Raw genomic sequence first — 11,721 nt, 5'->3', positions numbered from 1 at the left:
GGTAATTTGATCAATTATTAATTAATTGGTATTAAACTTATTTTTTATTAATATTATTTGACGAAAGTAATATTATATATTAAATTGGGACAAATAACATTTTAACGAATGCATGACGGAAGGTCTTGATGAAGAGACATGCTAAGGCCACTTCGATCACCTTAAGTAGCATAGAGGTGCAACAGCATATAGTCGGCCTTGCACGTCGTCAAACATTCGCAGTTGGTGGCCAAAAAAAAACATTCGCAGTTGAACGTGGGAAGCTCTACTGCTCTTAATTGTGTACGTGTGTGAGGGATAAATATTAATAAATATGATATTGTCAATCACAACGTGAGGGCTGCTACTCCTACCTACAACAATGATTACAGAATTTAGAGACCAATTCATTTCTTCTCTCCTTATTTTCTATATAAGCTTGTGCGCATGCATATATGTAGACAGCAGTAGCCAAGTAACATTCCAAGCCACCACCTGATCGACCATTCATGCATATGATGAGGAACTTCAACTCCCTACTCTGCATAGCATTGCTAGTAGTACTACTAGTTCTTGTTCTTCACCCAGAAGCAGCCACCGCCACAGAGTACTTCAACTATAGCGAGGCTCTCGACAAGAGCTTGATGTTTTTCGAGGCACAAAGGTCAGGTAAATTGCCATCAACCCAGCGAGTCAAGTGGCGTGGTGACTCGGGACTCAGGGACGGCCTTGCTCAAGGGGTAATTAACACAATTAATTAATACTTGTACATACACTGATCAGGATTAGTTGTGCTGTAATTAATTAAGGGACATGAATTTTGCAGGTGGACTTGGTTGGAGGGTATTATGATGCAGGGGACCATGTGAAATTTGGGTTGCCAATGGCATTTACTGTGACAATGCTTTCATGGGGAGCTATTGAGTTCAGGAAGGAAATCACAGACTTAGACCAAATGGGTCACACCTTATGGGCCATCAGATGGGGCACTGACTACTTCATGAAAGCACATACACAACCTAATGTTCTCTGGGGACAGGTATGCTACCTATGGGAGATAGAGATAGATATACTTTGGTCACCTATATGCATGTTTTCATGTACAATTTGTACTACTTCCTGTTGAATCTTGGTAGATCACCTACCTGCAGCTGCACGCTTAATTTCACCAAAATTAAGAAAATAAATGCATGGTGTTAATTAATTTTACTATTACTAATGCATGCATTTGTTAATGATTAACATAATTAATTGATACTGCAGGTGGGAGATGGGGGCTCTGATCACTATTGTTGGGAGCGTGCAGAAGACATGACAACTCCAAGAAATGGATACAAGATTGATGAGGATCATCCTGGTTCAGACATTGCTGGTGAAACTGCAGCTGCCTTGGCAGCAGCTGCTATAGCTTTCAAGCCTTACAACTCTTCCTACTCTGCTCTCCTCTTAGTTCATGCAAAACAGGTTTATTTTCTCTGCTTTTTCTGCCATCGATCATTCGTATTGATTTTCATTTCCATCATTTTTAACAAATTATTATTGCAGCTTTTCACATTTGCGGATAGATTTAGAGGACTATATGATGAGTCCATCCAGTGTGCTAAGCAATTCTATACTTCATCAGGCTATTCGGTAGGCATACATATTGTTTTTCCCATCTCCATTTTTTTGGTTTTTTGAATTGTACCTTCTTAATTTGTAAATATATATTTCTCTTTTGGTAAAAGGATGAGCTACTATGGGCTGCTACGTGGCTCTACAAAGCGACCAATGATGAGTACTACCTCAAGTATGTGGTGGACAACGCTGTGTATATGGGTGGAACTGGTTGGGCAGTGAAGGAATTCTCTTGGGATAACAAATATGCTGGTGTGCAAATCCTTCTCTCAAAGGTAATTAATTTCAAAGAATTTTTGAATTAATGTAGTTTATGCATGCATTTTTAGGAGTTGCAGTTCAAAGAAATTAATTCACATATGTTTTAACAAGATTTAGAGCCACTATTATTATTGCAGGTACTGTTGGAGGGAAAGGGTGGTGCATATACTTCCACTCTAAAGCAATATAAGGCCAAAGCAGATTACTTTGCCTGTGCTTGTCTACAGAAAAACGATGGCTACAATGTGCACACAACTCCTGGTTAGAGTCAAAACTACATACAATATGCCTCATTGACCCATTTGAATTATATACTTTCAATATGATTTACATTCCTACTCTTTGATACTACTTTCTTATTCTAAACCAGGGGGATTATTGTACGTTCGTGAATGGAACAACTTGCAGTATGTAACTTCTGCTTCATTTCTTATGGCTGTATACTCTGAATATCTCTCTGCTGCAAATGCCAAGCTCACTTGTCCGGAAGGACAAATTCAACCACAAGAGCTCCTCAATTTTGCCAAGTCACAGGTATGCATGTCTGGGGATATATTTATATGCCTTCCATGTTTGGCCTAATATATATCTTCAATATTTCATATTCAAAACAATTATATACTATGTCATAGTCATACTAAAATTAGACTTGATGGGTTTATAATTTGGTTAATTGCACAGGCTGACTACATACTTGGTAAAAACCCCAAGTCCATGAGCTACATAGTTGGGTATGGAGCAAAGTATCCAATTCATGTACACCACAGAGGAGCTTCCATTCCTTCTGTATCTGTTGTGCATTCTGTGGTTGGATGTGTGCAAGGATTTGAGACATGGTATCATCGCCCTGAGGCAAATCCTAATGTCATCTATGGGGCCCTTGTGGGAGGTCCTGATCCGAAAGATAACTTCTCCGATGACCGGTCCACTTATGAACAGACAGAGCCCACACTTTCCGGCTGCGGTCCCCTTGTAGGCCTCTTCTCTAAGTTGCAGAGTTTAAATGGTATTCCAGGTAACTAGGATTTTCATGACTCATGATGGATGTATAGATATAAAATCCTATATATTCATAGTAATCTAGCTAAGGTCAAATTAACAACTCTGATGTTGCCTTATTTTTTACTTTACAGCTCATAATAGAGGATCACCAAACTCCCACCAAACAACACCAAGTAAGTCTTAAGAAATTCTATTCAGACCCACCTAAATTGCTCACTAGATAGAAATGCAACCATCTGATAAAAAGAGTTTGCTCACAATTTTTTTTTTTTTTTCGCTATTTAAAACATTATATGCTATCTATTTTACAGGTGCTAATAATCACCATGAAACACCAGCACCCAACAAAATATCAGGTATCCGATGACAATTTTAATTTCTTAAATTGTTTTGCTTCTTCATGACAGCCTACTACTTAAACATTCTATGCCATCTAATTCTAGTATGATTATATGTTGGCTTCACCTTTGGCAGACACCCCTATCAAATTCATCCACTCAATAAGCTACACATGGTCTGTTGGAGGAACAACATATTATCGCCACAAGGTGATATTGAAGAACACATCACAGAAACCAGTAACAGATGTAAAGCTGGTGATCGAAAACCTCAAAGGGCCTTTATGGGGTCTCTCTGCAACACCAGACAAGAACACTTATGAGCTTCCTCAATGGCAAAAGGTGCTGCAGTCTGGCTCAGAGTGCAGTTTCGTTTACATTCAAGGCGGCCCTCAAGCAAGCATTTCCATTCTAAGCTACCATTGACCATTCAACCACATGCTACACAAACAAGAACCAACACAGACCAACAAGCAACAAGTGTTTAAAAGATCATTTTCTAGTTTCTCACAACATGTCTTTGTGTAACTGACTAGGCAGTGGCATTTTACTTCTTTGCCCCGTACATTATTCATATAATGTTTCTCACCTATCAAGCCAAGCATTGACTAGTTGCCAACAAATTTTTGACAACATTTTCATGCATATAATTCGTAATTGTGATATGGCCTCAATCTGCAACAGATATATGAAACTAATTATCCCAGATGAGATACACCACAAGTGCGTATGCTGATAAAAACAAAATTATGGACAAGCCCTAATCAAAATTCAAATTTAAAGTAACAATATATATTATATTAATGCTCAAAATTAATTAAATACGTCAAATCCAGGAATTCCACGACTCACTTTCACAGTATGTCTAAGTCAAAGTCAAAACCATAACATGTCTTCCAGAAAAAATATAATAATAAGAACAGCTAAAAAGTCTCCAAAATCTCTCTTGATCTACTCGTCATTGAAAGTTGTCTTCTTCCCTGCAGCAAAACAAGATGAGATTAATCAGAAAATGGAATCATATGAAAGCCTATCAGGTCTATTATAAACCATTTTGCCACTTTCAAGGATGCTGTAATCCTTCAAAAGTATAACAGCCATACACGTCTCATACAGCTAGATTAAGAAATGTTCACAATATAGAAACTTAATCAACGAGGATAAAAGCTGCCAACCTGTTCCAGGAGCAGCTAGGTTTGGTTTATTCGAGCCTCCGCGTCCTCTACCACCACGCCCTCCAGAAAAACCTCGGCCACCTCCACCTCTACCTCCACCTCTACCGCCAAAACGGCCACCACTATCCCTACCCCCAAAACGGCCACCACTATCCCTACCACCAAAACGGCCACCACCACTTCTACCACCGCTCCTTCCACCACTTCTTCCACCACCATCACGGAAATCACCTCGGGGTTTGGCCTCTTCTACTGTCAAGTAACTGTCTCCAAGTTCAACTCCATTAAGTTCAAGAGCTTTGTTGAAACTGTCAGTATCCTTGAAGTCCAAATAAGCCAACCTGCAATTTTATTGAGATAATTAATTTAACTTGAGGGGAAAAAAATAAAAGGAGGGCATTACCAAAAACAATAAGAAATCAGCCACCAGGTGTACCATTTGGTAACTAATTAATAAAACAACAATCGACAAAATTTACTGTAAAAATACATAACCAACAAAAGAAATAGCACAAACCCCTTGGGGCCGCCAGTCTCATAATCTTTTGGGATGGACACCCTAGTGATCTCTCCGCAAGAACCAAAATGATCTTGCAGGGCAGTCCGGACCTGTAAAATTTAAATTTAGTTTATATTAGTGATTAAGAATACAGATGAGATACGATTAAGAAACTAGATAACAAAGTTACAGTATATTGTGCAACATTACCTCATCCTCCCCAAGGGATTTATCAAAACCCCGTACAAATATTGTTTGGGACTGGCCTTGTCCTCCCTTCTGGTATGAGTTAATGCCCTCTTTGCTAAATTATTGTCAATGAAAAAACAAGTAGAAATGTCATTAATGAGATCCTCGAATTGAAACATTGTACATAGCAGTTAAGAATCAAAAAGTACATACGGTGTATAAGCACCCCTTTCACGAGCCAGATCAAGTCTCACTTCACGATTCAGCAACTCCATACCATTCAATTCAAGAGCCTGTAGTAAAACAGTATTGGCTTAGTAACAGAGCTAAGAACCTGATCATATGGTTTAAAGAGGAGCACTATTATTTTTGAGAAGAGAAGTAAAGCACTATAATTGGAATTTAAGAACCTAAAAGCCCCACTTCCAAGGCATAACCTCTCCTCCGTTCTAAACCAGAAAGAGAAATCAAGAACAAGGTCCTACCTTCTTCGCTGCTTCTGCTGTGGCAAATTCCACATGCCCAAATCCCCTAAACTGTCCATCCTCATTTGTGGAGAAACGGACATCAACGACTTCACCGCAATCCTTGAAGAAATGTTCCCTACATAATTAGTAGTTTAGTACTATTAGATAAAAGTCAACTAAAGTAGAAAAAAAGTTTGAATTAAGCTACCCATACACATCAGATCGCTCAACACTGAATGGCAGGTTGCCAACTAACAAAGTCTTAGTTGCTTCAGAAGTGAAGGCATTTAAAAGTCAACTAAAGAATAATAAGAGTTTAAATTAAGCAGAACATACACATCAGATCGCTCAACACTGAATGCCAGGTTGCCAACGAACAAAGTCTTAGAAGTAGTTGCTTCAGGAGTAGCAGGGGTTTGAGGCTGCACAATTATAATAAGAAGATAAGAACACAACATATATGAGGGCAACCTGATAATACAATGGACAAAAGAGGAAAAAAGAGGTCAATTACAGCTTTCTTTCCAGATTTTGAATCAGCATCTACCATTTCTACATCAGTGTCCTGTTCACACAAGAGTTGGGGTAACATGAGTTACATAGCTCAGGCATATAAACAAAATATTAGTTGTTCAACAGCATGGTAAAAAGTTAATGTTAGACACGGTACAAGTTGGACAAATATTGGTAGCTCTTTGTAATTTGATTTGTTAGTAAACAATAATTCAACAATCCTCATGAGCAGATGAAAGATTGGAACATTCAACTTCAGTATGATGATGCAAGTAGAATTCAATGCCCCAAAAGTCAAAAGTCCACTAAATGAGAGATAGATGGGGTCAATTAGAACATTCAACATAATTTTCATGGGGCAAGTAGAATTAGAAGCCCTAGAAGCATAACCTCAATCAAACTAAAACCACAACCAATGCTGAATACAGTAAACATACCTTTTTCTTTGGAGTCTTTAAAGGTACATCCTCATCCTCATCTTCTTCTGATGAAGACTCTTCTTCTGATTCACTACTGTCTTTCTGTGAAGGCTGCAAGATTGCAAAATCAGCAAGACCACAAATGACCCCAACAATAGAATCTAATGCAACTTGTAATTTTACTCCAATAAAAACCAAGACTTCTCACCTTTGCTTTCACTGTCTTTGAAGGCTCCTCATCTGAACTATCATCATCACTCTCCTCCTCATCTGAACTTTCAGAAATGCTTTCCTTTGGAACAGCTTTTGCACTTGGTTTTCCGGCATTTGCAGCAACCTTGAGTTCAACCATGATATAGGCAATATGGTAATCAATTACAGGAAACAAGGTACGCAGAAATATGAAAGATATAAAGGTGAACAAATATAAACAAGAAAGTGACTGATGAAGATGATGGAAGTTCAGAAAAAAGATTCTGATGAAGATGATGACGATGACGATGAGCACTCTGATAAAGGTGAACAAAATATAAACAAGATTAGGCAAGATAAGTGGCATACCGAAACCTTTGGTTTCTTATTTTGAGGCTCATCATCATCATCTTCATCAGAGTCACTTTCTTCTGAACTCTCATCAATCTTTTTAGTTGGTTGAGCTCTCTTAGCAGAAGGGATAACCCTTTTTGTTTTACCCTGCAACAAGATAAATATGCTGATACCGTCGTGGGAATTACTATAAAGGCTATACAAAAAAAAAATTCACTATTTTGCCTCATCCTCTATAAAGAGAAACATTTGCAAGGGCTTTCTGCCCCCACATATAATGCCCAAAATGTTGGTACTACATAAAAACTACAATATCAAACCTTTCTAAGAGTTAACCAGTTTACTAGCTGCAACACATTCCAAAAGGAAAGTGACAGAAACAAACCTTTTCTTCCTCGGATTCAGAGGAACTATCACTGGAATCCTTGTTTCCTTTAGGGGTTGTAGCAGATACCTTATTCACATTTTTTTCCTAGACATGCTCACACAGAATACATTTCAAACTAATTACTAAAATGCATAGAACATATTTCCCAAATCAAGTGATTAAATCTACATTGTAATTCCTATTAAATAATACAAGTTTTTAAGCATTGGCTCACACCTCATCTTCATCAGAGTCACTATCTTCATCAGAGTCACTACTTGACTCTGCCTTCTTAGCAGACACTGTTGGAACTTTCTTAGAAGCAGTAACCTTTGGAGGTTCCTAAACACGCAAGAGCACAACACTGAGCATAGAAATTTTTATCTTCTTAAAACACCCAAGTTTCATGGTCCAGGATCAAACTAAAGACTGGTTCTTGTATGGAGCATGTCCTATAAGACCTCTCACAATGATGTGGGGCCCATGTTTGTGAGTTGAACCTCTTCGTGAGAAGAAGCAACATAGGGCATGCCCCATAGAAGAACTTCTTTTCAAGAATAACTTACACAAACTATTTACATGAAGGAAAGGCAACAAAGTAAGCAAAACCCAAACTCACATCATCCTCTGAATCATCGCTAGAATCCTCATCTGAGCTCTCGGTGGAGTCATCTTTCTTTTTTGAAGCAGCAGATGAGCCCTTCTTGGCTGCAACTTCAGTCACCCTTTTGGATGATGCAGTTACCTTGGATTGAGGAACCTAAAAGCAAACAGTTAATACACAATTAGAAGAAGTCACTCTACTATGAAACAATAAATTAAACATAATAAATTATCAGGATCTATATACATCATAAGTCTTATAAAGAAAATTGCTACTCACTTCATCCTCATCGGATTCTTCCTCGGAAGAATCTGAACTGCTGGATGAGGCTTTCTTAGCAACTGTCCCATTTTTTGCAGCAACTGGCTGTTTTGCGGGAGCAGCAGGTTTCTGCACACACACAAGGAAAAATAAGCGTCTAATAATAAATTGGATTCATGAATGTCAGTGAAATTAGAGTTAAAATGTATACGCACTTCATCCTCATCAGTGTCATCATCTGAAGATTCCGAACTGCTGGATGGCTTTCCTATCTTAGCAGGTGCACCATTTTTAGCAGGAAAAGCCTGCTTTTTTGGAGGTACTGCAGCTTTGGGAGCAGGTTTCTGGGACACGTCAAGATAATCAATTATAATTGTTTATGGAATAAAAATAAAGGAAAGAGATACCATGTTCATTCAGCAGTTAACATTCAGAGTGAGAATCATTTGAAGCCATATAAGTCAACAACACAAAAATGGAATATGAAGATTTTGATACAATGAGCAAATCAAGTTCCCCATAAAACTAAAATCATAACCAAGGCTATAGGACTCTCTCCATGATACACTAAGAAAAATAAACTGGTTCAAAGCTTTTTAATCACAGACCTTTCAGAATCGGTCAAAAATCCTATCATTGTCATATTGCAATATAAACACAAGTGACATTTGGATGAGCAGCAAAAGTCATAACCAATTTTTAAAAAGATCATTGAAATTGAAATTTAATCTTTTTGAATAATAAAACTTCAAGACAAACAATCATATAAAGTTAGTCCTGTAGTCTCCAGATATTTTTAAGCAAATATGTTAACAAAAAAACACACAGCAGAGAGACAATTAACAGACAGTCCAATGAATTATCAACACAAACTAATGAATGACATAACAAACCTTTTCCTCCTCAGAGTCTGATGAAGATAAATCAGATTCGTCAGAGCTAGTTTCCTCTTTCTTCTTTTGCGTCTTTGCTTCAACCTTCTTCTTCTGAAGAGCCTGCTCTACCTCTTCTCTCTTTTGCTTCTTAGCACTCACTGCCTTCTCTATCTCATTCTCAGCTTCTCTCTTCCCTTTAAACATAACCACACCCAAAAGAGCTTAGCCAACATCCAAAAGCATCTCAATGCAAAAGAACCATACAGAAAAACTAAAGCCAATAATTATATATCATCCTCTCACAATATCATGAGCAAACCCATTTAAAACTAAATGAAAATATTCTATAACCTCAGAAAAGTTTATACCTTTCTTTCCAGACTTAGGGGCTGGGACTACAGCAGGAGCTGCTTCAACCTGTGTAAAAAGTAAAACCCCAATCAGAAAAACAAAACAAAACCATCGAAACTTAGAAAAACAAAACCATCGAAACAAAATCAACGACTTGACAAGACAAAACGGGTTGGGAAGAGACATACTTTGGAGGCTGATTTCTTGCTTGATTTTCCCATTTGAAATACTGGGATAGCACTTAAAAGAGAAAAGTGAAAAGAAGAAGTGGAGGCTCTGCTCTGAAAAACCCTAAGGTTTAGGGTGTAGGGTTTTGGGAGAGCGGTGGGTAAATGATGTGGAATACATATCGAGGCTCTCTATTTATATAATTTCGAAACAGCGAGGGGTTAGGGTTTTTGACGGGTAAGCGTGTGTGTTCCTTTTTTTTTCAAGGCATGTAAGCGTGTGTTATGTGCCTCTCTACTGTGCGTTTTGAGTTGTTTGAATCTGCACCGTTCAGTCGTGTGATTATAGAATATTAGTAGTCTGCTGCGCTCACACCCGATACATATGTTATATAGCTTTTTATTTTTATTTTTTATGAAATTATGATTGAGTGACGTGACTCGGGAGCGTTTCACCCAAATTTTTCTCGCGTAAAGAAGGAGATTTACTTGGTATTTTTCTTTATTTTATTGGTCAAAAGATTTTTTTTTTTTTTTTTGTGTGGAATCACAGGATTGATTGGTTGAACTTTAAGAAGTTGTATTGTGTGAAAATTAAATTAGACATTTTCCCATAATTATTATTATTATTTATTAAAGTTGTTACAAATTTTGTTTTGTAAATGAATATTTCACTAAAGAGTGATTTCATTGCAACTCACAAATTCTTTTTCCTATAAAAAATAAAAAATAAATAATTATTATCATTTTATCATTTCATAAAATTACTAAAAAGGTCATACTTTTTTTTTTTACAAAGAAAGACATAAATAGAAAAACAAAACGTAAAATTAAGTATTACTACCTTTATAATTATTTTTGGATTGCACGAACACAACGAGAGATTGAGAAGTATATAACAAACATATAAAACAATATACCGTCAAGATTCAAGAAGAGCCATATTTTGCCAGAGTATGCATGATACAAGTTAGTGCAAACGTCCACAAGGTTATATTCTTGCACTAGAATTCGATAACTATACTAAGATTGCATCTCTCTACTATATGCAGTCAATATTACCCATTCATTAATGATACTAAAAACAACATTTATTGTGACCTAAAGTTGATTTTAGTGTAAATTATAGATTTAGTCAACTTATTTTATATTTAGTTCAATTTTGATCAACGATCTTTTTTAAGTACTGTTTGTTCTACTAATTGTTCTACTTGTTCAATAGAGGTCCAGATTTGTTTTTTCAAATTTGTTTCGCCTTTTACCCTATCAAATCTCAACCAAATTCAGCAAACATATACTTATTTTAAAGCTATACATCTCCTCTTTATAATTATATAAACATCATTCAAATCGGAGTTCTAAAACTCAAGATAATTGGCCCCAAAATAGGGTACCCAAACCTACCAATTTTTCCTATAAAATTTTCAGATTTTTCAAACTTCACCAAACTTCAATTATCTTTGATTTTAATACTTCAAATTGGTTCATATGACTAAGAAATGGTGAAATATAACTTAAACTTCAATTATAATTGAAGAAAACACAACCTAAATGATTTAAAATTATAACTTAAAAAAGATCGTAAACTAAAATTGAACTAGGTATAAAATAAGTAAACTAAAATTGAACTTAAAAAAATCGTGTACTATTATTGAACTAGATATAAAATAAGTGCACCAAATTTGTAATTTTCTCTTGATTTTAATCTCTTCCCATTACATAATGAAAGAAAACCTTATGGGGATTCAAATTCCCACATTAGGGGTGCTTAGCAGTTGAGAAGTCATTGGGATATTCACGCAAGTTAGGGATTGTATCATTGAATTAATTTGTATAGGTTGACTTCGTACATTACTTTCCTTCTATTGTACAGCTAGATTATAGGACTGATAGCTTAATTGTAGGATAGCTTAATTGTAGGATCACTTCTGTATGATCACTGCTGTATAAAGATCTTGCCAACGTAATGAGAAAGTAAGCCAATTACAAATATTTGCTTATGCTTTTTTACATGGTATCAGAGCGGGGATTCTGAACCTCAGCTCTTGTTTTTTCGTTTAGACAATCTTTGTCTTCAGTAAGTTGATCTTT

The 11,721-nt window shown here is 36.5% G+C and overlaps 2 protein-coding genes across 8 annotated transcripts; one reads left to right on the top strand and one right to left on the bottom strand.

The window, feature by feature from the left end:
* The first annotated feature begins 494 nt into the window (after positions 1 to 494).
* GH9C1 (glycosyl hydrolase 9C1) lies at positions 495 to 3,757 on the top strand. The gene is made up of 11 exons (XM_086231760.1): positions 495 to 719; positions 806 to 1,018; positions 1,243 to 1,443; positions 1,525 to 1,611; positions 1,707 to 1,871; positions 1,995 to 2,118; positions 2,228 to 2,391; positions 2,539 to 2,872; positions 2,991 to 3,032; positions 3,171 to 3,215; positions 3,334 to 3,757. Exons 1-11 carry the CDS (start codon positions 495 to 497, stop codon positions 3,621 to 3,623), a joined length of 1,890 nt encoding a protein of 629 aa, XP_086087886.1. The 3' UTR covers positions 3,624 to 3,757.
* A 216-nt stretch (positions 3,758 to 3,973) lies between these two features.
* Positions 3,974 to 9,810, bottom strand: NUC-L1 (nucleolin like 1). 7 transcript variants are annotated; one of them, XM_086233285.1, is made up of 19 exons: positions 9,652 to 9,810; positions 9,481 to 9,529; positions 9,131 to 9,306; positions 8,453 to 8,581; positions 8,256 to 8,366; positions 7,992 to 8,132; positions 7,610 to 7,714; positions 7,391 to 7,477; positions 7,021 to 7,152; positions 6,668 to 6,796; positions 6,478 to 6,570; positions 6,042 to 6,092; positions 5,864 to 5,949; positions 5,546 to 5,663; positions 5,274 to 5,353; positions 5,082 to 5,175; positions 4,890 to 4,981; positions 4,373 to 4,713; positions 3,974 to 4,177 (listed from the first exon to the last, which is right to left on the bottom strand). In XM_086233285.1, exons 1-19 carry the CDS (start codon positions 9,682 to 9,684, stop codon positions 4,149 to 4,151), a joined length of 2,076 nt encoding a protein of 691 aa, XP_086089411.1. In that variant the 5' UTR covers positions 9,685 to 9,810; the 3' UTR covers positions 3,974 to 4,148. The 7 variants fall into 7 exon arrangements, with proteins under 7 accessions (XP_086089411.1, XP_086089412.1, XP_086089415.1 ...); XM_086233286.1 differs by having other exon boundaries at positions 6,478 to 6,561; XM_086233289.1 differs by lacking the exon at positions 7,021 to 7,152.
* Between the last annotated feature and the right edge of the window lie 1,911 nt (positions 9,811 to 11,721).

Source organism: Dryas octopetala, chromosome 2, assembly GCF_963921425.1.
Source record: "Dryas octopetala chromosome 2, drDryOcto1.1, whole genome shotgun sequence".
NCBI lineage: Eukaryota > Viridiplantae > Streptophyta > Magnoliopsida > Rosales > Rosaceae > Dryas > Dryas octopetala.
This window is presented reverse-complemented; position numbering and strand designations above follow the sequence as displayed.